This window comes from Thamnophis sirtalis, unplaced genomic scaffold (assembly GCF_051295495.1).
Source record: "Thamnophis sirtalis isolate CommonGarterSnake01/CBP01778 unplaced genomic scaffold, rThaSir2_p1.2 scaffold_3, whole genome shotgun sequence".
NCBI classification, from domain to species: Eukaryota; Metazoa; Chordata; class Lepidosauria; order Squamata; family Natricidae; genus Thamnophis; species Thamnophis sirtalis.
Genome location: NW_028261383.1, coordinates 158,149,876 through 158,169,913, shown reverse-complemented (window position 1 = coordinate 158,169,913; position 20,038 = coordinate 158,149,876). Strand labels below are relative to the sequence as shown.

General features: G+C 42.9%; 1 protein-coding gene across 1 annotated transcript in view; it reads left to right on the top strand.

Moving 5' to 3' along the window:
* LOC106547336 (nuclear receptor subfamily 1 group D member 1) overlaps positions 1-20,038 on the top strand; it is a 43,428-nt gene that overhangs the window by 16,166 nt on the left and 7,224 nt on the right. Inside the window, exons 2-5 of the mRNA XM_087710566.1 lie at positions 14,677-14,967; positions 15,971-16,059; positions 16,942-17,086; positions 18,353-18,873. Of these exons, the coding sequence (XP_087566692.1) occupies positions 14,677-14,967; positions 15,971-16,059; positions 16,942-17,086; positions 18,353-18,873 (1,046 nt within the window). The remainder of the gene's footprint in view (positions 1-14,676; positions 14,968-15,970; positions 16,060-16,941; positions 17,087-18,352; positions 18,874-20,038) is intronic.

The following is a 20,038-nucleotide window of genomic DNA, read 5'->3' as shown; positions in this document are numbered from 1 at the left end:
CATATAGGCTCAATTGGTAGGTTTGTTGGCAAGGCCATTTTATAACGGGTTCACTCATACACACATTTAAAGCCCAGATTAAAGCAACAATCTGGGTCAACATTTTACCAACCTCGGAAGAGTGGAAGGCTGAGTGTATCTTGAGCTGATCAGGATCGAACTCGAGACTGTGAGCAGAGTTTGCCTGCAATACTGCCTTCTAATTACCCACCACCATGGGCTGTTAAGTAAAAATAGTCTTCCTGATTGAACTAGATCTGTATGGAATTAGTACATTTATTTTTAATTTAATGCAACAGTCCTTAAACCTTTCAGCCCATCAACGTCTTCATGAAGTTTTGGATTGTTTATCAATCCCCAAATGGTTATTATATGAAAATAATGTTTAATTAATAATGTTGCAAATTATTACAGCAATAGCTATTCCCATCCAGCCTTGGGAATTGATATTGACTACTTTGGGATAACTCTGTTCTAATGGAATGCTGGGAAGTGGAGTCTTTTCAGAATTAGATATTGGTTGCTCTGCTAACAGCTGAGATTGTAAAGTAGCAAAAAGTTGCAGTCTCCAAGCCTCTTGAGCAGGGATTTCCAAACTTGGCAACTTTAGGACTTGTGGACTTCAAATGTCAGAATTCCTCAGCCACTCATGCTGGTTGGGGAATTCTGGGAATTGAAGTCCACGAGTCTTACAGTTGCCAAGTATGGAGACCCCCTATTCTTGGATGTAGTAGTGAAGATAATGGTTTATAAACCAGGAGAACTGTGAGTTCTAGCCCTGCCATAGACAAGAAAGCTGGCTGGCTGACTTTGGATTTAGCAGCCCAACTCACCTAATAGCAGCCCAACTCACCTAATAAGGTTGTTTTGGGGAAAAAGAGGAGAAAGGAGGGGGAATTGTATATGTTCAACCACCTTGAATTACTTGTAGTAAAAATGTCCACTGTTGCTATCACTTCCTTGTGTTCCCGTTGTATCCACTGGGTTTCTTCAAATATTATTTTTTTCCAGATTGTCTGCCTATCAATATTTACCTGCTTTCTCTATCTTTGGTTGCATCATTTAAATAATAATGCTAAACAACAATCTGATTTGAGAATTGTTTTTAATAATTAAATAATGGGATAAAAATTTATTAAATTGTTGAGGATACCTCAAGTTCATTTTGACTCCTGATCATTACATGAATAGTTTTCTTGGCACCAATATAGAGCCACATAAGCTTTGAAGACGATTTGGAAGTGCTTCAGACCTTGTGTCAACACAGCAGTTACTCTGTTACTTATTAAAGCGGCTCACCTTTTTTCAGGCTTCTGTGTTAATGCAAAAGCTGCTTTAAAAGTTTCAGTTTTCTTAATGCAGCTGCATTTTTTTCAGGCCTGAAAATGGGTCAGACATGATTCACAATTAACAACAAAATCTCACTTTTAGTAGGGATCGGGCAAGCTTGGCTAGAAAGTACCATTTATTGCAACATAATCTGTACAAGTAACAAATTACCCCATTTATATGTAAAACCATGGCTTGTAGACTTAAATGACTACATTTGGGCTTCAAATATATGCTACAATATATAGCCTAGAGTGATATATGAACTCGTCCTATTATTTTGGATTCTTACCAGTAGTTTAGCTGGATTGCAAAACAGTGGGGGAAATGGGCGGTGACAGCTGAAATCAAAAAGTTCCACTTCTGTAACATCTGGAAGCAGCTGGGACTATTAACTTTGTTTTGGACATGGCAGGACCACACAGGTCCCCTCGCGGTATTCCTTAAAATAAGCCCAATTCGTCTTGGAGGGAAGATACTGCTGCTTTAAGGAGCCCATTTTGCGAAACAATAAAGATGCCAATAGAACAGCGATGAATAGCGTGTGTATATGTGCACACCGTGGCGTCTGCCTACAACGTGGGGAAGCATCTGTTTCTTTCCTTGGGATCGTGCAGTTCTCTGCAGCTGCTGTGCCATACCTCGGCTCTGTTTGCACAACACACAGAACCACAAAACGAGGCAACCCCATTTTAACCAAGTTAATTGATTACATAAGATATCACGGAGCCGTCAGCTAATGCAAAAGAGCCTTCTCTTTTGCTGAATTACGCTACGCCCCCCCCCCTCCACACACACCCCATTTCATCCCGGGATTCCACCTTCCGTGATATTTTTGGGTTCCTTTCTAGCTGTAATTAAACGTGTAAGTCAGTCTCGGAGGCGCGCCTGGGCTCTTTTTCCTCTTGTTTCCCCTCCTTCCCTCATTTTGCATCCTGAGCGATTCGGGCGAAAAAAGCCCCCGCCTACCATCGGAATGGCCTGCGCCGCCGAGCCACGTGAATCGCGAGTCAGGTGTCTCCTCGCTCCGCTTTGGCTCGACTCCAGCACGTTGCCTGTTCTTGACACTCGTTCAACGAGAGCGAGAGGAGGAGGACACGTGAGGCGCTGACCCGAATTTGGAGGCAAAGAAGAGCTGGGAACGGAGCTCTTTTCTTTTCTTTCTTTCTTTCTTTCTTTCTTTCTTTCTTTCTTTCTTTCTTTCTTTCTTTCTTTCTTTCTTTCTTTCTTTCTTTCTTTCTTTCTTTCTTTCTTTCTTTCTTTCTTTCTTTCTTTCTTTCTTTCTTTCTTCCTTCCTTCCTTCCTTCCTTCCTTCCTTCCTTCCTTCCTTCCCTCCTTCCCTTCCCTTCCCTTCCCTTCCCTTCCCTTCCTTTCCTTTCCTTTCCTTTCCTTTCCTTTCCTTTCCTTTCCTTTCCTTTCCTTTTATTTATTTTTATTTTTTGCAACCTGCTCTCTCACCCGCAGTCCAAACTTTTCTCCAGCTTTCGGCAGAGGCTAAAAATAACAAGCACTTAAAGCTTCTCCCTTGGCACTGACTCACCGCAAACACTGGGACGGTTTTAAGTGGTGCCGTTAGCCTTGGTTAACCCCACGCCCCAGCCCTGTTGGCATAGGAGCGGGTCAGTACTGTGGTCGCCTTAAGGGTGGGGGCGAGGAAGAGGTGGTTTTAATAGGTCAGAATTGGTTAAGGGGTGAAAATGAAAGCAGTAAGTGCTGAGGTGGGGGTGGGGGGGAGTGGAATGGAGATTTGTTTACAATATTTTTTTTTTTTTAAGCAGAGGATCCCCAGGCTAGGGGTTAACTGGAATTGAGGACATGTCAGTTAAAACTGCTAAAATCTCAACTAGGTCATCGCAGCCTTTGATGCTGCTGAGCTTTTTACTCCTCTAAGAGAAGACAGGGGACTCCATATGGGCTGTTTTGAAAACAGAAAATTGAATCGCTTTTGCTTTTCTTCCCCTGTTTTGAGGAGCCTCCGGCAGTTGCTGTTAGGAACAGAAATCGGAGAAATTTCCTCTACCCAGATGCATTTGAAGCAGCTGTTTGCTGCAAACAAAACGTGTCCCAAATACAAAACAGCCCACAACAAGCCATTAAGGTAGCTTTCCCTACTTGGACTCCATAAAGGCAGTGTTTCTCAACCTTGGCAACTTGAAGATGTCCGGACTTCAACTCCCAGAATTCCCCAGCCAGCGAATGCTGGCTGGGGAATTCTGGGAGTTGAAGTCCAGACATCTTCAAGTTACCAAGGTTGAGAAACACTGCCATAAGGCATGCCTGAAGGCAGCATCTCCGCTGGCTGGGGAATTCTGGGAGTTGAAGTCCGGACATCTTCAAGTTGCCAAGGTTGAGAAACACTGCCATAAGGCATGCCTGAAGGCAGCATCTCCGCTGGCTGGGGAATTCTGGGAGTTGAAGTCCGGACATCTTCAAGTTGCCAAGGTTGAGAAACACTGCCATAAGGCATGCCTGAAGGCAGCATCTCCTAGAATGCATGGACTGCGTAAACTCTCCAAAGAGCAATGGATGAAGATTTATTTTCAAGAAGATGCCATCTAGCCAAGCTCACCTCCTGGTCACTATAGGGCAGACCTGGGCCACATTCTGCCCTTTGGTTGTCCCTGCCGGACCCACATCAGGCCATTTAGAGATTAGAAATTAAATATAAATAAGTGTACACCATGCAAGCAAATAGAACTGCATTGCTTTTATTTTGAAGGTGTAGACATCACCTCAGCAGATGGCAGCACTTAACTCACCTTGGCTACTGGTCCGAAAGGAAGATTCAACCTTGGTTAGATCTTTGATGGGAAAGAGCTGGAGATGTAGACTGGAATAGGAAGTTGAAAAAAAACCTTATCAAAAGAAGATAGGGTCAAACCACTTGGCCACACTGCTAAAAAAAAAACCCCTACATAGATATATAGTCAGCAGTGGGAGAGCTGAGTTTGAAGCAGTCTCTCTCTCTCTCTCTCTCTCTCTCTCTCTCTCTCTCTCTCTCTCTCTCTCCTCTCCCTCTCCCTCTCCCTCTCCCTCTCCCTCTCCCTCCCTCCCTCCCCCCTCCCTCTCTCTCTCTCACTCTCACTCTCACTCTCACTCTCACTCTCACTCTCACTCACATTCACACAAATTTTGTCTGAGCTCAGTGTAAACCTCCCTTCTTTTCCCCATGCTGTTTTTGTAGTTTGTGTCGTTTCCTGTGATTTAACATGCTTTTTTCACACAGTATTATTTCCTCTGAAGAAAAGCAGGACGAAGGTTAAGTATCATTAATTCCATACTAAAGACTTAATTTAGTATTGTACATGCTTCATTTCCCTACTAGAATGGATGGAATTTCATAAGGGCTCAACCTTCACTAAATTTTATGGCTAGGTTTTTTTTTTAATTTGGTCATTTTTTAAAAAGTATTTCTTTAAAAACAATAAAAGATAATACAAACTAAGTTTAAAAGAAAAAAGATAGAAGGGATATAAAGGAAAAAGAATGTTCAAAAAGTAATAGAGAAATAAGGTATTTAAAGAAGTAATTTATATTTACAACATTTGCAAAAATAAGATTACTTCCCCCCCCACCCCAGTTATATTGCATAGATCACTTCTTCCCATACCCAGCCCTTTTTGATTGGCAAATTCAAGTCTTCAACTCAGTTGTATCCATTTTTCAGCAAAAAGTCCACAAAAGGTTTCTGATATTTTATAAACTTGTCTACTCTATCCTGATTTGCTTAGGGGATCACAATGATCTTTGAAAGTCGGTGAGACCACATAACCACCCCCTACTTAGGATGTTGCATTCCATTGCAGAAAGGCATAGATCATGCACAGGCCACACCCACCCAAGCTCCGCGAAGAGGAAAAACATGATACGTCCCGTGATGGCAAAGTGATACCACAAATTTGACACCCATGCCATATAGAGTATCCCTTTATTGAAGTAAGCAGATACAGGTAGTCCTCCCCTTACGGCCATTCATTTAGCAACTTTTCAAAGTTACAATGGTATTGAAAAAAGCGACTTGCAACCAGGCCTGCACAGCATCCCCACAGTCGTGTGTAACAAAATAGTTCAGGTGTTTGGCAACTGGCATGTATTTATGATAGTTGCAGTGTACTGGGGTCATGTGATCTCTATTTTTCCAGCCAACTTCAGAAAAGCAAGTGTGGGGCGGGAAGCTGGATTTGCTTAACAACCACATGATTTACTCAACTGCAGTGATGTGCTTAACAGTTGTGGCAAAAATGGCCATAAAACCTGGCATGATTTACTTAGCAACCACCTTACCTAGCAATGGCAATGTTGATCCCAAATGGAGTTGTAAATCAAGGACTACCTGCCTTTCTGCAATGGCAGAATCCTAAGCAGTTGGTGCCTAGGGCTTGCCCATGATCTCTCAAACATTACTTTAGTAAAGAGTTTGAGGTAATTTCTTGGCAATTCTAGCGTGCTTCATCAAATCAAGTGATAAACATGTGGGAGGAAAAAAAATACCTTGGACTTATCATATTTTTTGGAGTATATGATGTGCCAAGGTTTTGAAGTGGCAAATTAAAAAAAAGTAGGTAGGTAGATGGAGAGAGAGAGAGAGAGAGAGAGAGAGAGAGAGAGAGAGAGAGAGAGAGAGAGAGAGAGAGAGAGAGAGAGAGAGAGAGAGAGAAATACAGTAGGTAGGTAGGGAGAGAGTAGGTAGGTAGGTAGAGGGATAGAGAGAGAAATAGAGAGATACAGTAGATAGATAGGGAGAGAGAGAGTAGGTAGGTAGGTAGAGGGATAAAGAGAGAAATAGAAAGAGAAATACAGTAGGTAGGGTGAGAAAGAGAGTAGGTAGAGGGATAAAGAGAAAAAGAGAAAGAGAGATAAATACAGTAGGTAGATAGAGGGATAGAGAGAGAGAGGGAGAAATACAGTAGGTAGGGAGAGAGAGAGTAGGTAGATAGGTAGGTGGGTAGGTATGTTTCCAGGTGTATTTATCCATATGCTAGAGAAGGAAATCGCTGACAATCTGCAGCACCTAAGACTTTGTTCCTGCTGGTACAGCATTTGATCCATGTAATTCTCATCAATCAGTTAAAGAGCTTTCCAAAAGGAAAAAAAAAGTTTTTGCACTTTGCAAACCTCCCCAAAACAGCCCGTTTTTCTTTCAAATAAAAGGCGTAAATAGCCGGGGGGGGCGGGGGGGGGGAGCTTGCAGAGTTCTGGGGATGGGGGCAAAAATGAGCAAAACAACTGCCTGTTTTTCGTGAAAACGGGCACGTTTTTTGTAAAAAAAATTGCATGCATAGCCTTATGGAGGCTTATAAAGTGCCGCTGGGGGCTGGGGGGGGGGAACGGTCCATTTTTTGCTCATCTCTGCCCTCCCCAGCCTCCAGGAGGTCTCTGAAAGCCTCCATAAGGGTATGCACAGCCATTTTGATGAAGGGGGCGGGGCTTCGGGAAGCAAAAAATGCTGTATTCAATGTATAAGACGCACCCAGATTTTCAGCCTCTTTTTTGAGGAAAAAAGGTGTATCTTATACTCTGAAAAATACGGTATTCCAAGAACTAAGACAATAGATTTATTCTCTTCTATAGAAGTGCAAATGGTAGAAAAAAGTTGGAACAAAAATTGAGAAAAGAGGGATTCTCCCCCCCCAGACCTTTTAAGAAAAAAAAAATCAGAAAAAGTAAAAAAAAAACAATGACAAGAATAAAAAGCTACCAATGAAATTTCTTTGAAATAATGAATGCAATATCACAAAGTGCTTCTGGATTGCTATCCTTTTTTTCCCTTCCATATGTTTTCTATTAATTTATAATACATTTTATCTCAAATTCCAGAGCGCTAAATTTTCTTTAAATATAGGACAAGCAGGACTGAAGTGTGATCTGATTTCAGACACTTCTCCCTTCCAAGGATTCAGCTCCAAGGTTGCTTATGGGATTGTGTGCTGATAATACTTTATTTTGGAGCTTGTTGGATCTGTTCTCCATTACGCCGCAGAGGACATAATTTTGTTTTATGATCATGTGGATGGTTTATTTCTGCTTTCATTGTTGCTCTTTTCTGGTTTGGCAAACTGACCAAATTAAGAAAGCTTAGGTCTCTTAGGATTCTGCAGGTTATAGTTTCATTTGATGCAAAAATTAAAACATTTTAAAGTTTCCCTGTCTGGTTTTTTTTTCCATGTGAAAAAAATACCCCAATTGTTTTCTCTCATAGTTTCAAAATTACTGAAAATATTCCATCTCTGTTCTTGTGTTAGCATCTCTGGCGCCTCCAACTGATCCTTAGGCATTCTTGAGATAAGGAACAATTTGCTTCCTTGATCATTGCAAACCTGACAATAAAATCAAGGGACACCTCATTAAAGCTGAGGCCAAGAGCTGTATTTCAGCTTTGTTATTGCTGAGCTTTTTCATCATTTGAGTTTATTGTTGTATGTTTGAAGATGGTTGAGCCATCTTTCTAATCTAGGGAGGCTGAGTTCATGTAGGCTTGGAGCCAAAGCCGAAAGATTCCTGATGCCTCACAGCCATCCTCTGAGCATGTTCTCAATGGATACAAGGCCAGAATGGTTTTAAAGTTGGCAGCACTCACTGAGGCATGAGTGAATGGTTGCTGCCCTTTTAAGCCCCACCATGCCTGTGAAAATGGAAAAGAAAAGCTGTTTATTTGGGGCACATGTTTTTCAAGTCAGAGATTTTGCAGGACAGAGTTGACTGTCGACAATTGGTCAATGGGAAGATGAGTCTGGAGAGGTTCACATGGAAAGTACATTTCCAGTTTTGCTGTGGGTTCCTTGTGGGTGTGTTAAGCTTGGGCACAGATATAAGGGGGAAGATTGGTTTCTGCTAAACCTCTGTGGCCCACTTCATATAGGGGGTGAGAAAAATTGTATGCAGAAAAATAACAAAAGATTATGGCAACATATATTCATGAATCCCACCAGTGCAGTGGTGGGATTCAGCCAGTTCGCACCACTTCGGGAGAACCGGTTGTTAACTGTCCGAGCAGTTTGGTGAACTGGTTGTTGGAAGAAATCATTAGGGCAGAGAACCAGTTGTTAAATTATTTGAATCCCATCACTGATGTAGTGGAAGGGAAGGGGGTCCAAGAAACAAAAGAGAGAGCAGTCTGTGGGGAGAGCGGAACTTTGGTGGAAAGGGCATATGTTTTGTTTCCCTGGCATCTCCCTAGTTAGGGAGGCTCATGTTGCAGTTAATATGGAAAATCTTATCAGGCTTATACCCTGAAGAAATGCCTAGAGCACGCAATATTGGGCTGGATGGAGAAATGGTTAGATCTGTTCCTGTTCAGCCAGATTGAAATCTCAGGGCTTTTCAGAAGACTTGCTTTAACATGCTGTTAACCACTCCTTTGAGTAGGCAGGTAGGACAACCTAGCCAGATGCTGGGAATAATAGGCTCATGTCACATGTCATGATGCCCAAAAATTGAGTGGCAGGTGCAGGCTGAGGCAGGTGGATGTTCTCCTGCGGCTTGGTGCAGTACCTCCTGCACACCTCAAAGAGAGCGTGTTTAAAAATAATCCATGTGATAGATCTCATGCATGTTGCAGGTGAAGTGGGAGGGAGCAGTCAACAAGTGAGGTGACTCCTTGATTTGTTCTGCCAAGGAATGGTAGCGCTGGCTGGCAGTGAATGATGCAGGAGGGCAGTTCTGACCTCATGGCTGGCAGTGTCTGGAAAGAACTGGTAGAACATGTAATTGTGAAAGGCTCCATGAAATAGCATTTATCACCATGGCACTAGGTGCTGCCGAGCCAGAATGGAGTAGGTGAAAAGGAGTAGGTGCCTTCTCCCTACCCATTCAGGACAACTTAAGTGCAACTGTTCTGGTGCTCATGTGAAAGTCTCACAAATAACCAAAGGAGAGAAAACAATTAAAAATACAGCCATGCAAAGCCTACCTTTTGGCAAAAGTAGTGGAAAACCTGTCATACACACCCAGTGTTGATAGAACAAACATCACACAGCAAAAAAAAAAAAAAGTCTGTTTCCTGGTTTAAGGAAACAGTAGATTATAGGGCTAGGCCTCAAGTTTCTTAAAAATACAAATCAAACAAGCTCTCGGAAAAGAACTAAGCCTGTAGTTTTAAGGAGAAGATTTGACAAGTGCCATAAAAAAATACCGGTTAAGCATTACCCAGGTAGAAGCCAGGTGTTCGGCTTTGCCTGCAGTCCAAGTCACATCCAATGATTAAAATGGAAAAGTGAGGCCTGCAGCAGCCTTGGGGTAAAGGCCTGAAGTTGGGCACATCCTAGCTTTAATATCAACCACTGCATCAATAGTGAACTTAAATATTTTGTTGGGAGAAGAGAGAAAATGCTACTTTAAAACTGGAGCAGTTAAGAGTGACTGAGCTACTTCCCTCAATGAATTGGAGATGAAACAAAAGCAATCTAATGAACATATCCCCCCCCCCAAGTGGTTACTGGAGCTTGTTAGGCTACAGTTATGTGGCACTAAGGAAGAGGCTTTAGGCGCACAGGTTAGCCTGCAAATCTGACCTAATAGCCTTTATCAGATAAGGGACTTTCACCTGATTTGCCCCATTTTGGTTGTGAGTTGACCTTGCCTAGTTAATTCTTGGCTGGATGTGTGTGCAAGCTGGACCTTCATCCTGACATTCCTTTCTTTGCAACTCCATGACAAGCTGTTGCTTTGTTATCCAATAGCCTTAGATTGCTATCTAAAAATATGGAGCGATAATCCTGTTGTTTTTTAAATACACCCTGGGAACCAGGATGAAGAGCTCTGCCCCAAGGCTGGCTTAGGGGTTGCTTTCTGGAATGACTTTCTGCAGAGCTCTGGGGTTTGGTTGTTCGCCTGTATGTGCCATTTGTTTGCCCTAGTTTTCTACAGACTGGGCCTCTTGGGCCATGCTTCCTGCTGTTTCTCTGGCCTTGTCCAGCAATCACATGGAGCTTGCATGCTTTCAGCTGGTCATTGGCTTTGTACCTTGAGACGTACTTGGCAACAACTGCAGAACAGATCAGAGCCATGCACGAAGAGATTTTTTTCAGGGTTAAAAAAAAAGGGGGGGGGATGATGATTTTGGATGGCAGTGACCTAGTTCAAATCCAGTTTCCCAACTTCCTCCTCTCTGACATCCCATATATAGTTTGGCAGGTCAACCTGTTGGCAGAAAGAAGACTGGAAAAATGAGACACTTGTTTACTGTGTCTTACCAGGGTCAAGAATAAGAAGGGTGGGCTTAAAACACGAGGGCTGAATAAATGCTGGTGTCGCAATTTAGCTCTGTGTATCTCCTGTACTACAGCTTGTAGTGTACAACAGGGGTCCCTCTGGGGCAGAAAAGATTGCCATCTGGGTACAGAGCAGTGTCTTATTTTTGTTCCTGCTACTGAGTGGCATTTCAGCAGCATAAAGGCTGGACTCTGTTGGTGGCCTACCGTCTTTGTAGGAGAAAGGGAGTCATCGTTGTTAGGTAAGTTCCCCGTTGGGAGAGTGAGTACGTTCAGCGAAGGGTTGTGAGAGTTGTGTTGGAGAACACACAAACCATCATACAGACACTGCAGTTTAAATAGGCTTTTACTTTCATGGAAATAGAGATATCAGAGTCCATCAAACAGTCCAAGTCATACACGGATAAGACACTCAGTTATCAATGTCTTTCAGTTAAGGGGTAATCCAAATAACATAGTCCAGTATCATACAATCAGTTGAGTACTCAAAGTTTGCTAGCAGTTGCAAAACTTGCAATAGCTCACGGCACTTTCTAACAGCCAGCTACCAAAAACACTCAGATCAGATCAGCCCAGCATCTAACAAACAGAGAGCTAACAGTCATTCTGGCTCCCTCTTATGGCCGATTGAGGAAAACAGCAACCAATCACATTTTACACAGTATAATTTAAAGAAACAGGTACAGCATTGCTATATGGTTTATATATTGCCAACCCAACCGTTAGATTATATTCCTAACATTCTCCCCTTTGGGTAGGACAATATATACATTTTACAATCTTAATCCGTATTCCTCGCAACAACGTTTATGTTTTATGTTACCTTGGGCCTTAGTAAAATGATCTGCGATGTTATCTTCAGACATACAATACTCCAATGAAACTAATTTACTATTAACACTTTGCTGTACATTCAGATATCTTATATCAGTGTGTTTTGACCTAGTTTCTACAGCAAGATTGGATGCCATCTGAATTGCTGCTTGATTGTCTTCGTAAACAACAATAGGCTCTCGTATGTCAATTCCCATATCCAGTAGAAGTTGTTTCTAACACACCAAATCTGTACATAATAATGACAAACATGAGAATTCAGCCTCCATAGTCGATAAACTTAAATGTTTTTGTCTAATAGACCTCCATCCAATTAGTGCCTTTCCCAGGAATACAACAAACCCTGATGTTGATTTCCGTGTAGACACATCTGTAGCAAAACTTGCATCAGCATATGCAGTTAAGCTCAGATCATCTCTCGGTTCTAAATAGAATGCATAATGCATCGTTTGCTTAAGATATCTTAATATCCTCTTAGCAGCTTGCCAGTGCCTTTCAGTAGGTTCAGCATTAAACCTGGCTAAATTGATTTACACTATATGCTATGTCGGGCCTTGACCAATTACTCAGATACGATAAGCTACCAATCAATGATTGATAAATACCCTTATCAAACACAGGGCTTTTTACATCATCATGGCTAAATTCCTGACCCATTGGAGTTTTAGCTGGTTTACACAGTTCCATGCTAAACGTTCTGAGTAGCTGGTTAATCTTCTCAGTTTGTGAGATTTTGTATCCTCCCCTAGTTTTATCTATCTGTAAGCCAAGATATTGCCTAATCTCACCGAGATGTTTTATACTGAACTGCATCCTTAACAGTGTTATAATCCTCATAGCTTCTTGCTCAGTTTTAGTGATTAATGCTATGTCATCAGTGAACAATAGCAACAATGAAATCACACCATTACTTTCTTTCTTAAACAAACATGGATCAGCCATGCCACCTTTAAAACCTATCTTCATCCACTCTTTAACTATACATTGGTTCCATTCATATCCTAATTGCTTCAAGCCATACAGACTCTTTTTCAACCTCCAGCAATCAGTTTTACTATCAGTTTTAAATCCTTCAGGCTTCTGTAAATATATAGTATGTTGCAACGGTGCATATATAGTATACTATATATATATAGTAAATATATAGTATGTTGCAACGGTGCATGAAGATATGTTGTCTCTACATCTAAATGATGTAGATATAGTAAATGATATAGTAAATGATTAACTATATATTCATTCTTAGTTGCCCACACTAATGCTGGGCCCATAACCAGTGTTAGGTAAGCTCCCTGTTGGGAGAGCGAGTACGTTCAGCGAAGCGTTGTGACAGTTGTGTTGGAGAACACACAAACCAGCATACAGAGACATTTCAGTTTAAATAGGCTATTACTTTCGTGGAAATAGAGGTATCAGAGTCCATCAAACAGTCCAAGTCATACACGGATAAGACACTCAGTCATCAATGTCTTTCAGTTAAGGGATAATCCAAATAACATAGTCTAGTATCATACAATCAGTTGAGTACTCAAAGTTTGCTAGCAGTTGCAAAACTTACAATAGCTCACGGCACTTTCTAACAGCCAGCTTCCAAAAACACTCAGATCAGATCAGCCCAGCATCTAACAAACAGAGAGCTAACAGTCATTCTGGCTCCCTCTTATGGCCGATTGAGGAAAACAGCAACCAATCGCATTTTACAGCATGATTTAAAGAAACAGGAACAGCATTGCTATATGGTTTATATATTGCCAACCCAACCAATAGATTATATTCCTAACAATCATTTTTCTGTCTTTCTGTAGCAGTGCCAGGCTTGGGGGGAGGGTTGTTTGTTGCTTGTTTGCCATTTCTAAATGGCTGCTGAGGAGTAAAAAGGATCTGTTTGCTTCATAGCTGTCCTACGCAGTTATTATTGCATTATCCTTATTTTTTTAAAAAAAAAATTAAAACTAGGAAATGCAAGAAGGTTGAAAGTGAGAAGATGCTGTGGCTTGACTGCTTACATCCCCATCCCCCCCCCCCAAAAAAGAGCTGTGAACAACTCAGAGGAATTGCGTACTCAAGGCCTTGTCCGGAAGCACTCTCTGATAATGCGAATGCAGATTCTTGACCTCTGTGTGTTCCAACTAAGAATGTCATTTGTGTAGGCAGGCTGTTAAGGCCTGTGGAAATGCAACACAGCAGCGCCTGCGTCCTCTGTCCCTGCTCACTCACAGACAATGAGAGCTTCCAAGTACTTGGATCCTGCCTCTTCTACGGCCATCAAGAAGAAGAAAATGCAGTACAGAAAGCTAGGAAAGGAAGGTTAAGTTGTAGTTTGTTGCTGCTTGGAAATATCCTTCGCTCCTTCATATGCAGGATCTTGTATTTCTTGAAGGAGTGACCTAGAAATGTAGGTCTTATTTCTTTCAACAGACTACTGGAAGCTTGCATAGCTTAGGACCCGTCCAGCCAAACACAACCTACCAGTCTTGTTTCAGAAACAATTTGCTCGGAATTGCAATGAAGGCAGGGAGGCCTCTGGCATGCCAGCTATAGTATGTGCCTCACAGGTATTCATTTTAGTCAGACATAAATTGTACAGGGCATGACCCAGTGGGATGATCAGATTGATGGTAGCAGCGTCTCTCTCTCTCTCTCTCTCTCTCTCTCTCTCTCCCTCCCTCTCTTTCTCTCTCTCTCTCTCCCTCCCTCCCTCCCTCCCTCCCTCTCTCTCTCTCTCTCTCTCTCTCTCTCTCTCTCTCTCTCTCTCCTATCTTTATTTTGTTTGAAGTACGTGACATGCTTCAGGCAAACCATGGTCGGAATTGTGTGAGTTAATCAGTGGGGTATGGGTAGCATCATCCTTGGACAGGATATGAGTTCAGTGGCTCTTTATCTTTCCCAAATGTGTGCTCTTGCAGAGATTCCCAGCCAGAGCACTGACTTGGAAGGCAGCCATTTTGTTTGCAGATTCTTACTCCCTCTGCAGTGCCATCCATAGTTCCTGCTTGTCAGCTAGACCAGACCAGGAATCAACTCTTCAGGAAGGATAAAACTACTTTTACTGAGAGTGGCTATAATAACTAGAATCTTGCAAGTCTGATTGTGCTGTACCTCCTCCTCGTCTTCCTCCTCCTCCTTATACTTCAGTAAATTAGGGAGCTTCTGCCTGACCTGCTTCCAAATGCTATTTCATTGTTCTGCACTTTAAACACATTTCACATTTTGCCTAGGTAAATAGTTTCTGCATATCTCCACCAAAGTTATCTTTCTTGCTCTGCACTGGGTTCAACTTCCCCTCTCCTTTCTCATGCACCAGGTGGCGTGATCCTCTATGTGGGTTCAACAGCTGGCTCCAGCCCCACTCCAGGCAGCCCTCCCAGTGGATACCTGGTGTCTTCACCCCAACACTCGCTGCCATCCTCGTTAGAAGAGCTGACCCTCACTGAGATTGGAGCCATCAAGCCGCAGCAGGCCAGCTCCCCCTCTTCACCCAAGGTAGCCTTCCAGTTTCCTGAAGGGATCTGCTACCCCAGCAAGGGCCAGCTGCCCCCAACACCAAATAAGGTGCCTGCCACCAAGCAGAATGGAGCTACCAGCACATTCACAAGTAAGTGACTTTTCACATACACCTCCTCTTCTCAGTTGTTAATATACACGTGGAGTGACGTAATAATCATTCCATTGTGTATGTACGGACTTGGGATCCAGATAGAAAGACCAACAACTGTTAAGTCTCCTTGAAGTTAACTCTTGTTACTTATCTTTTGGATGCACTCATTTTCTGACTTAATCAAATGTTGAAAATCACCCATTGCCCAAAATCTTTTTGCTTCAAGCAAAAAAGTGAACCATCGGGGAAGGCATAGATCTCTGCCCAGCCCTTTGAAATTTCTAAACCCTCCTTATTGGAAGCATAGCATTATTTTATTGGCAAAAGCTTTTTGCAAGTATATTGACAAGGTTCCCATGCAGTATTAAGCTGTATTGTGATTTGGTCTCTTATGATAGTTACAATAGTGAATCATGGCTTTTGAATTTGGGGTTCTCCTGAATGTGAGAGGTGAATTTAGTCAGTAGTGCGTTAGTCAGTAAAACATGTTTGAATGGTAGTCCAATGTGCAAAATCTTTCTGTACAGGTGTGCATGTGACCAATGTCATTTCCATTTTAAGTAAAAGTTAAGATGGTTTCCATTATGATAGAGCTGTTACCCTCCAAGTTTGCTGAACTTCCATTTCCATAATCCTACAGTAATAATGGCATGCTGACTGAGATTATAGGAGTTGACCTTTATTATTTCTGGAGGACAGCAAATTGGGGAAACCCAAAGGTGCCTTTTCCAAAAGGCAACTGGACTTCCTTGTTTTTTTTTCTTGGAAAATGTTTCGTTCTGAACCGAAGAAGCTTCTTGGATGAGATGCGAAATAAGATGCGAAGTCTAGCTGCCTTTTGGAAAAAGCACTTTTGGGGCAACTGTGACCTAAATGATGGAGAATCCATAGACAACTTAGGGAAAGTTACTTCAGTGGGCTGGGTCAGAGAAGAGGGAGATTGGATCAGAAACCTGAGCCTGGCAGGGAATTAAGATCAGTTCCTCTCTTTCTTTTGCAGAGACTGGTGGGATGGTGTTGCTTTGCAAAGTTTGTGGAGACATTGCTTCAGGCTTCCACTATGGGGTTCATGCTTGTGAAGGATGTAAGGTAGGTTCATCCTCTTGCTTTCTTCCTCTTTTGTTTGTTTCTATTATGACAAGACTGTTCAAGTTGAAATGCTCAAGATGGATTGCTTGATTATGTGCCCTAAAAGCGGTGGTGTCAAGTTTTAGTGACCATGCAGATGGGTTTTCTCCAGGATGATCTTTCCTTAATCTGGTCCTTCAGGTCTTCCAATGTCTCCATTACCACTATAATTTGAGTCCATCAACCTTGATGCTGCTCATCCTTTTCTTATCTTTCTTGCTACCTTTCCCAGCATATAAATTTCCAAAGTGTGATCATTTGAATCTGGTCACTTCGGTCCCCACTGAAAACTCTGGGTTGTTTTATTTGATGATCCATTAGCTTGTTTTATTAGCTGTCCATTGATGTCCTCAGGACAAAGTCAGTGTTCAAAAGAGTCAATTATCCTGTTTTTGAAAAAGTCCAAAATATTTAGGATACTTAATATAAAACCCTACACTGGTAGGTCTATTGGCGGAAGGTGCAACTTGAATCGAAACTGAGTTTTGGTTTCAGTCCCGGGCTAAAGAGAAATTACTTAATAGATTCTCCATTAACATGCAAACTGGATTAAGTTATTAATCCACAAATTGGATTCTCCATCAGCTGTTTGATTTCTCTAAAATAAGAACTACAGTACCAATAATTCTTGATTTACGGCCACAAATAATAACCCTAAACAAAAGAAGACTCCAAGGCTCGAATTTCCTCAAAGTTCCATTTTATTAGAGTTGTCATATTGGCACATCTGGGAAAACCCGAATCTGAGAGCAGAAAGCTGAAAACCAGTAGACTCATTTTACACGTGTCCGTTTGTTGGCTGACCTCCCCTCTTCTCACTCTTCTTTCCTTGGGGGCCCTCAGGGTTTTTTCCGCCGGAGCATCCAGCAGAACATCAACTACAAGATGTGCGTGAAGAATGAAAACTGCATGATCATGCGTATGAATCGCAACCGCTGCCAGCATTGCCGCTTCAAGAAATGTCTGGCGGTGGGGATGTCAAGAGATGGTAAGCATCTGAATAGGGTTGGCCCCTCTTCTGCAGCAGTGTGGGTCTGTAACTAAAGGCTTGAAGGCAACTGTGATGAATTCCTTTGAATTACAGTCTATAGTCATGAATGTTTGCTTCATGATCCAGACTTTGGGCAATTTTTCAAGCACATTAGAATTCGTTGGCTACACTGAGAGCCATTCAAGTGGATTCTCTTTTCTTGAACAGCTCCGAGGCAGAAGGCACGAAGGAGGAAAAACCTCTGGAAGGCAACGTGCTCCTGTTTCCATCCTTGGAATGGAAAACCAGCTCAGCTGCCTCCTCCCATGTCCCCAAATTGCACTGCCCAAATTTAGCTACTGAATTTTGGCAGAACGATTTGTTTTGAAGCTCTTCAGTGATGGAAATGAGACGTTTGCCTCCCGTATACTTACTCCTCCCTTTCCCCAGTGTGATAAACCACAGCGGTCCCCAGTTTTGGCGAGGCTGTTCACCCCTTTTTGAAGGAACAATAACTTGGTGGTTGCCGTTGCTTAAAATGATTGGGAAAATGGCAGCGAGCGGTAAGGAAACAAGCAAAGGCTGGGCTGATACCAAGGCATGCTTTGGTGTTAATGAATTTAGAGGGATAAAAGCTTCCTCCCAACTCTGGGCCTGTAGTGCTGCCTCTGCAGTCACTCTCCTACAAGGGTACAATGTCAGCAAATGCTAGGTTGATAAATGATACCCTGGGCTGATTAATGCTTTTGTGTCAGAATTTGCAGAGCAGGAGAGAAGGATGGGGAAGAGCCACCTGTATGCAGAGACCAAGCAGTGTCCTTTGATTAATGGCACAGTGGTTCTCCCAAGTACGTGACCCAGAGGCCTGAGAATCTGCTTATAATTTCGGCTTTACGGAGGCACTGCTGGCTTGGGAAGGAGGGCTGGATCTGGTCCTCCCTCTCTTTGCTGGAGAAAATTGAACAAAGACAAAGTGCTTTGTCGCCACCTGCTAAATTGGAGAAGACAACCATATTGTACATGTGTGTGCTTGAGAGTTTGTGTGGGCTTCCCTGAGCATCATTATGTTCGTGTTAAGTAATGTTTACGAATCGTGCAGTTTCCCTTATTTCCCCAGCTAGAGATGCCACCTTCGGTACAATCGCATTAGGGCGCAGCTTCTCTTCCTGTAGAGAGCTAGGGCACAGGAGAAAATTCTACCTGTTCAGTTACTTTACTGCTGCCTGTTACAGCCTAATGCCTCCTCGACCCTCAGATTGTCACGCTCCTTCTTCCCTTCCACAGCCGTGCGTTTTGGGCGCATCCCTAAGCGAGAGAAGCAGCGCCTGCTGGACGAGATGCAGAGCTACATGAACAGCCTGAACGAGGTCCCCATGGATGTGGGCCTGAGCTCTGAGGCGGATGCTCCACCCAGCCCTAACACCCAGGAAGAGGAGGCAATAAATGCCATCTCCAGGGCTTACCACGACATCTTCCTCAGCGGGCAGGACCGCCTGGGCAGGCGTAGTGGCTCCCCAGGGGCAGAGGCTGCCCCTTTGACCAACTTCAATGAACAGCCGCAGCTGAACCCTTCCCTGGGTTATGGGCAGTACGAATCAGCCACTCTTCGCCTCTCCAGCTACAACCCTCAAGAACCACCCTGTTACGTTGACAACAGCCCCTCGTGCTATGGCAATGAGATCTTCCAGACCCAGCAGTCCAATTATCTGCAAAATGCTGGATGCTACCCATCCTTTGATTTTGGTTATTCTGAGGGAAATGCCCAGAGGAGCTGTCCATGGCGGGGAACCACCAGAAGAGGCATTGTAAGTAGGCCAGATTTATACTGGGGGAGTGGTGGCTGGGGATGTGGAGATATCTACCCCGTACAGGCAATTTACTTGAAATAATCACTCTGCATGCGCCCTTTTGGACTATTTCCTGCAAACGATTGTGGGAAATAGTACAGGAGGACTGATGGCATCTTGTTCCAGAGAGCCTCTGGTCAACCAGAACTAAGCCAAAAAGCAGCTGTAATAGTAAGGCACTCTGTTGAGTCTCTGCTGTTTAATGCTTGAGCCACGTTGCATTTCTTTCCGGAAGTTTAAAATCTTAGATGTTACAATTGAGGAAAACCTGCAGAGCAAGGATTTGGGTCTGCTGCCTTAGATCTCTGATTAAAAAGATCAGCTTTGCCAATAGAAAGCTGATTTCCAAATCCTTGACACCCCCCTGCTGTAAAAATATTGGTAGTGCAGTCGAAATGAGAATGCAAATCAAGCAGGCTTTGCTCTCCCTTGTATCTATGGATTGGCAGAACAAGCTGGCATGGCATCAGTGGTGGGATTCAATTTTTTTTACTACCGGTTCTCTGGGCGTGGCTTGGTGGGTATGGCAGGGAAAGGATACTGTAAAATTCCCATTCCCTCTACATTCCAGGGCAAGGTTACTGCAAAATCCCCATTCCCTCCCGATCAGCTGGGACTTGGGAGGCAGAGAATAGTTGGGGGCAGGGCCAATCAGAGGTGGTATTTACTGGTTCTCCGAACTACTCAAAAGTTTTCGCTACCGGTTCTCCAGAACTGGTCAGAACCTGCTGAATACCTCTGCAAGGTATCTGTGATTCCCATTGCCAGTTCCTATCCTTGCCCCTGTTTTAAGTCAGGAATGGCTCTTGCTCTAATTTTTAAAAACGTGAACCACAGGATTGAATGGTAAAAGTGGTGCCCTCCAGATGGAATGGCTGTGCCCAGATCAATTGGCTGTGTACCGCAGACAGTTGCCACCATAAATGCAAAATAGCTCCTGGTGTTGGCAAGCAAAACAATTGTTTGTAGCTCTTACTTTTACCAAGAAAAGTAAGAAATAAAATTGCAAGTCTGGTGTTTTCTTTTAAGTCATCTGTATGAGTGCATGAAAAATTCTACTGGTTTCTTTTTTTTTGAACAATGTTTTGAGCAATCCATTGCTTTAATAAAAGCATTTTGGCCA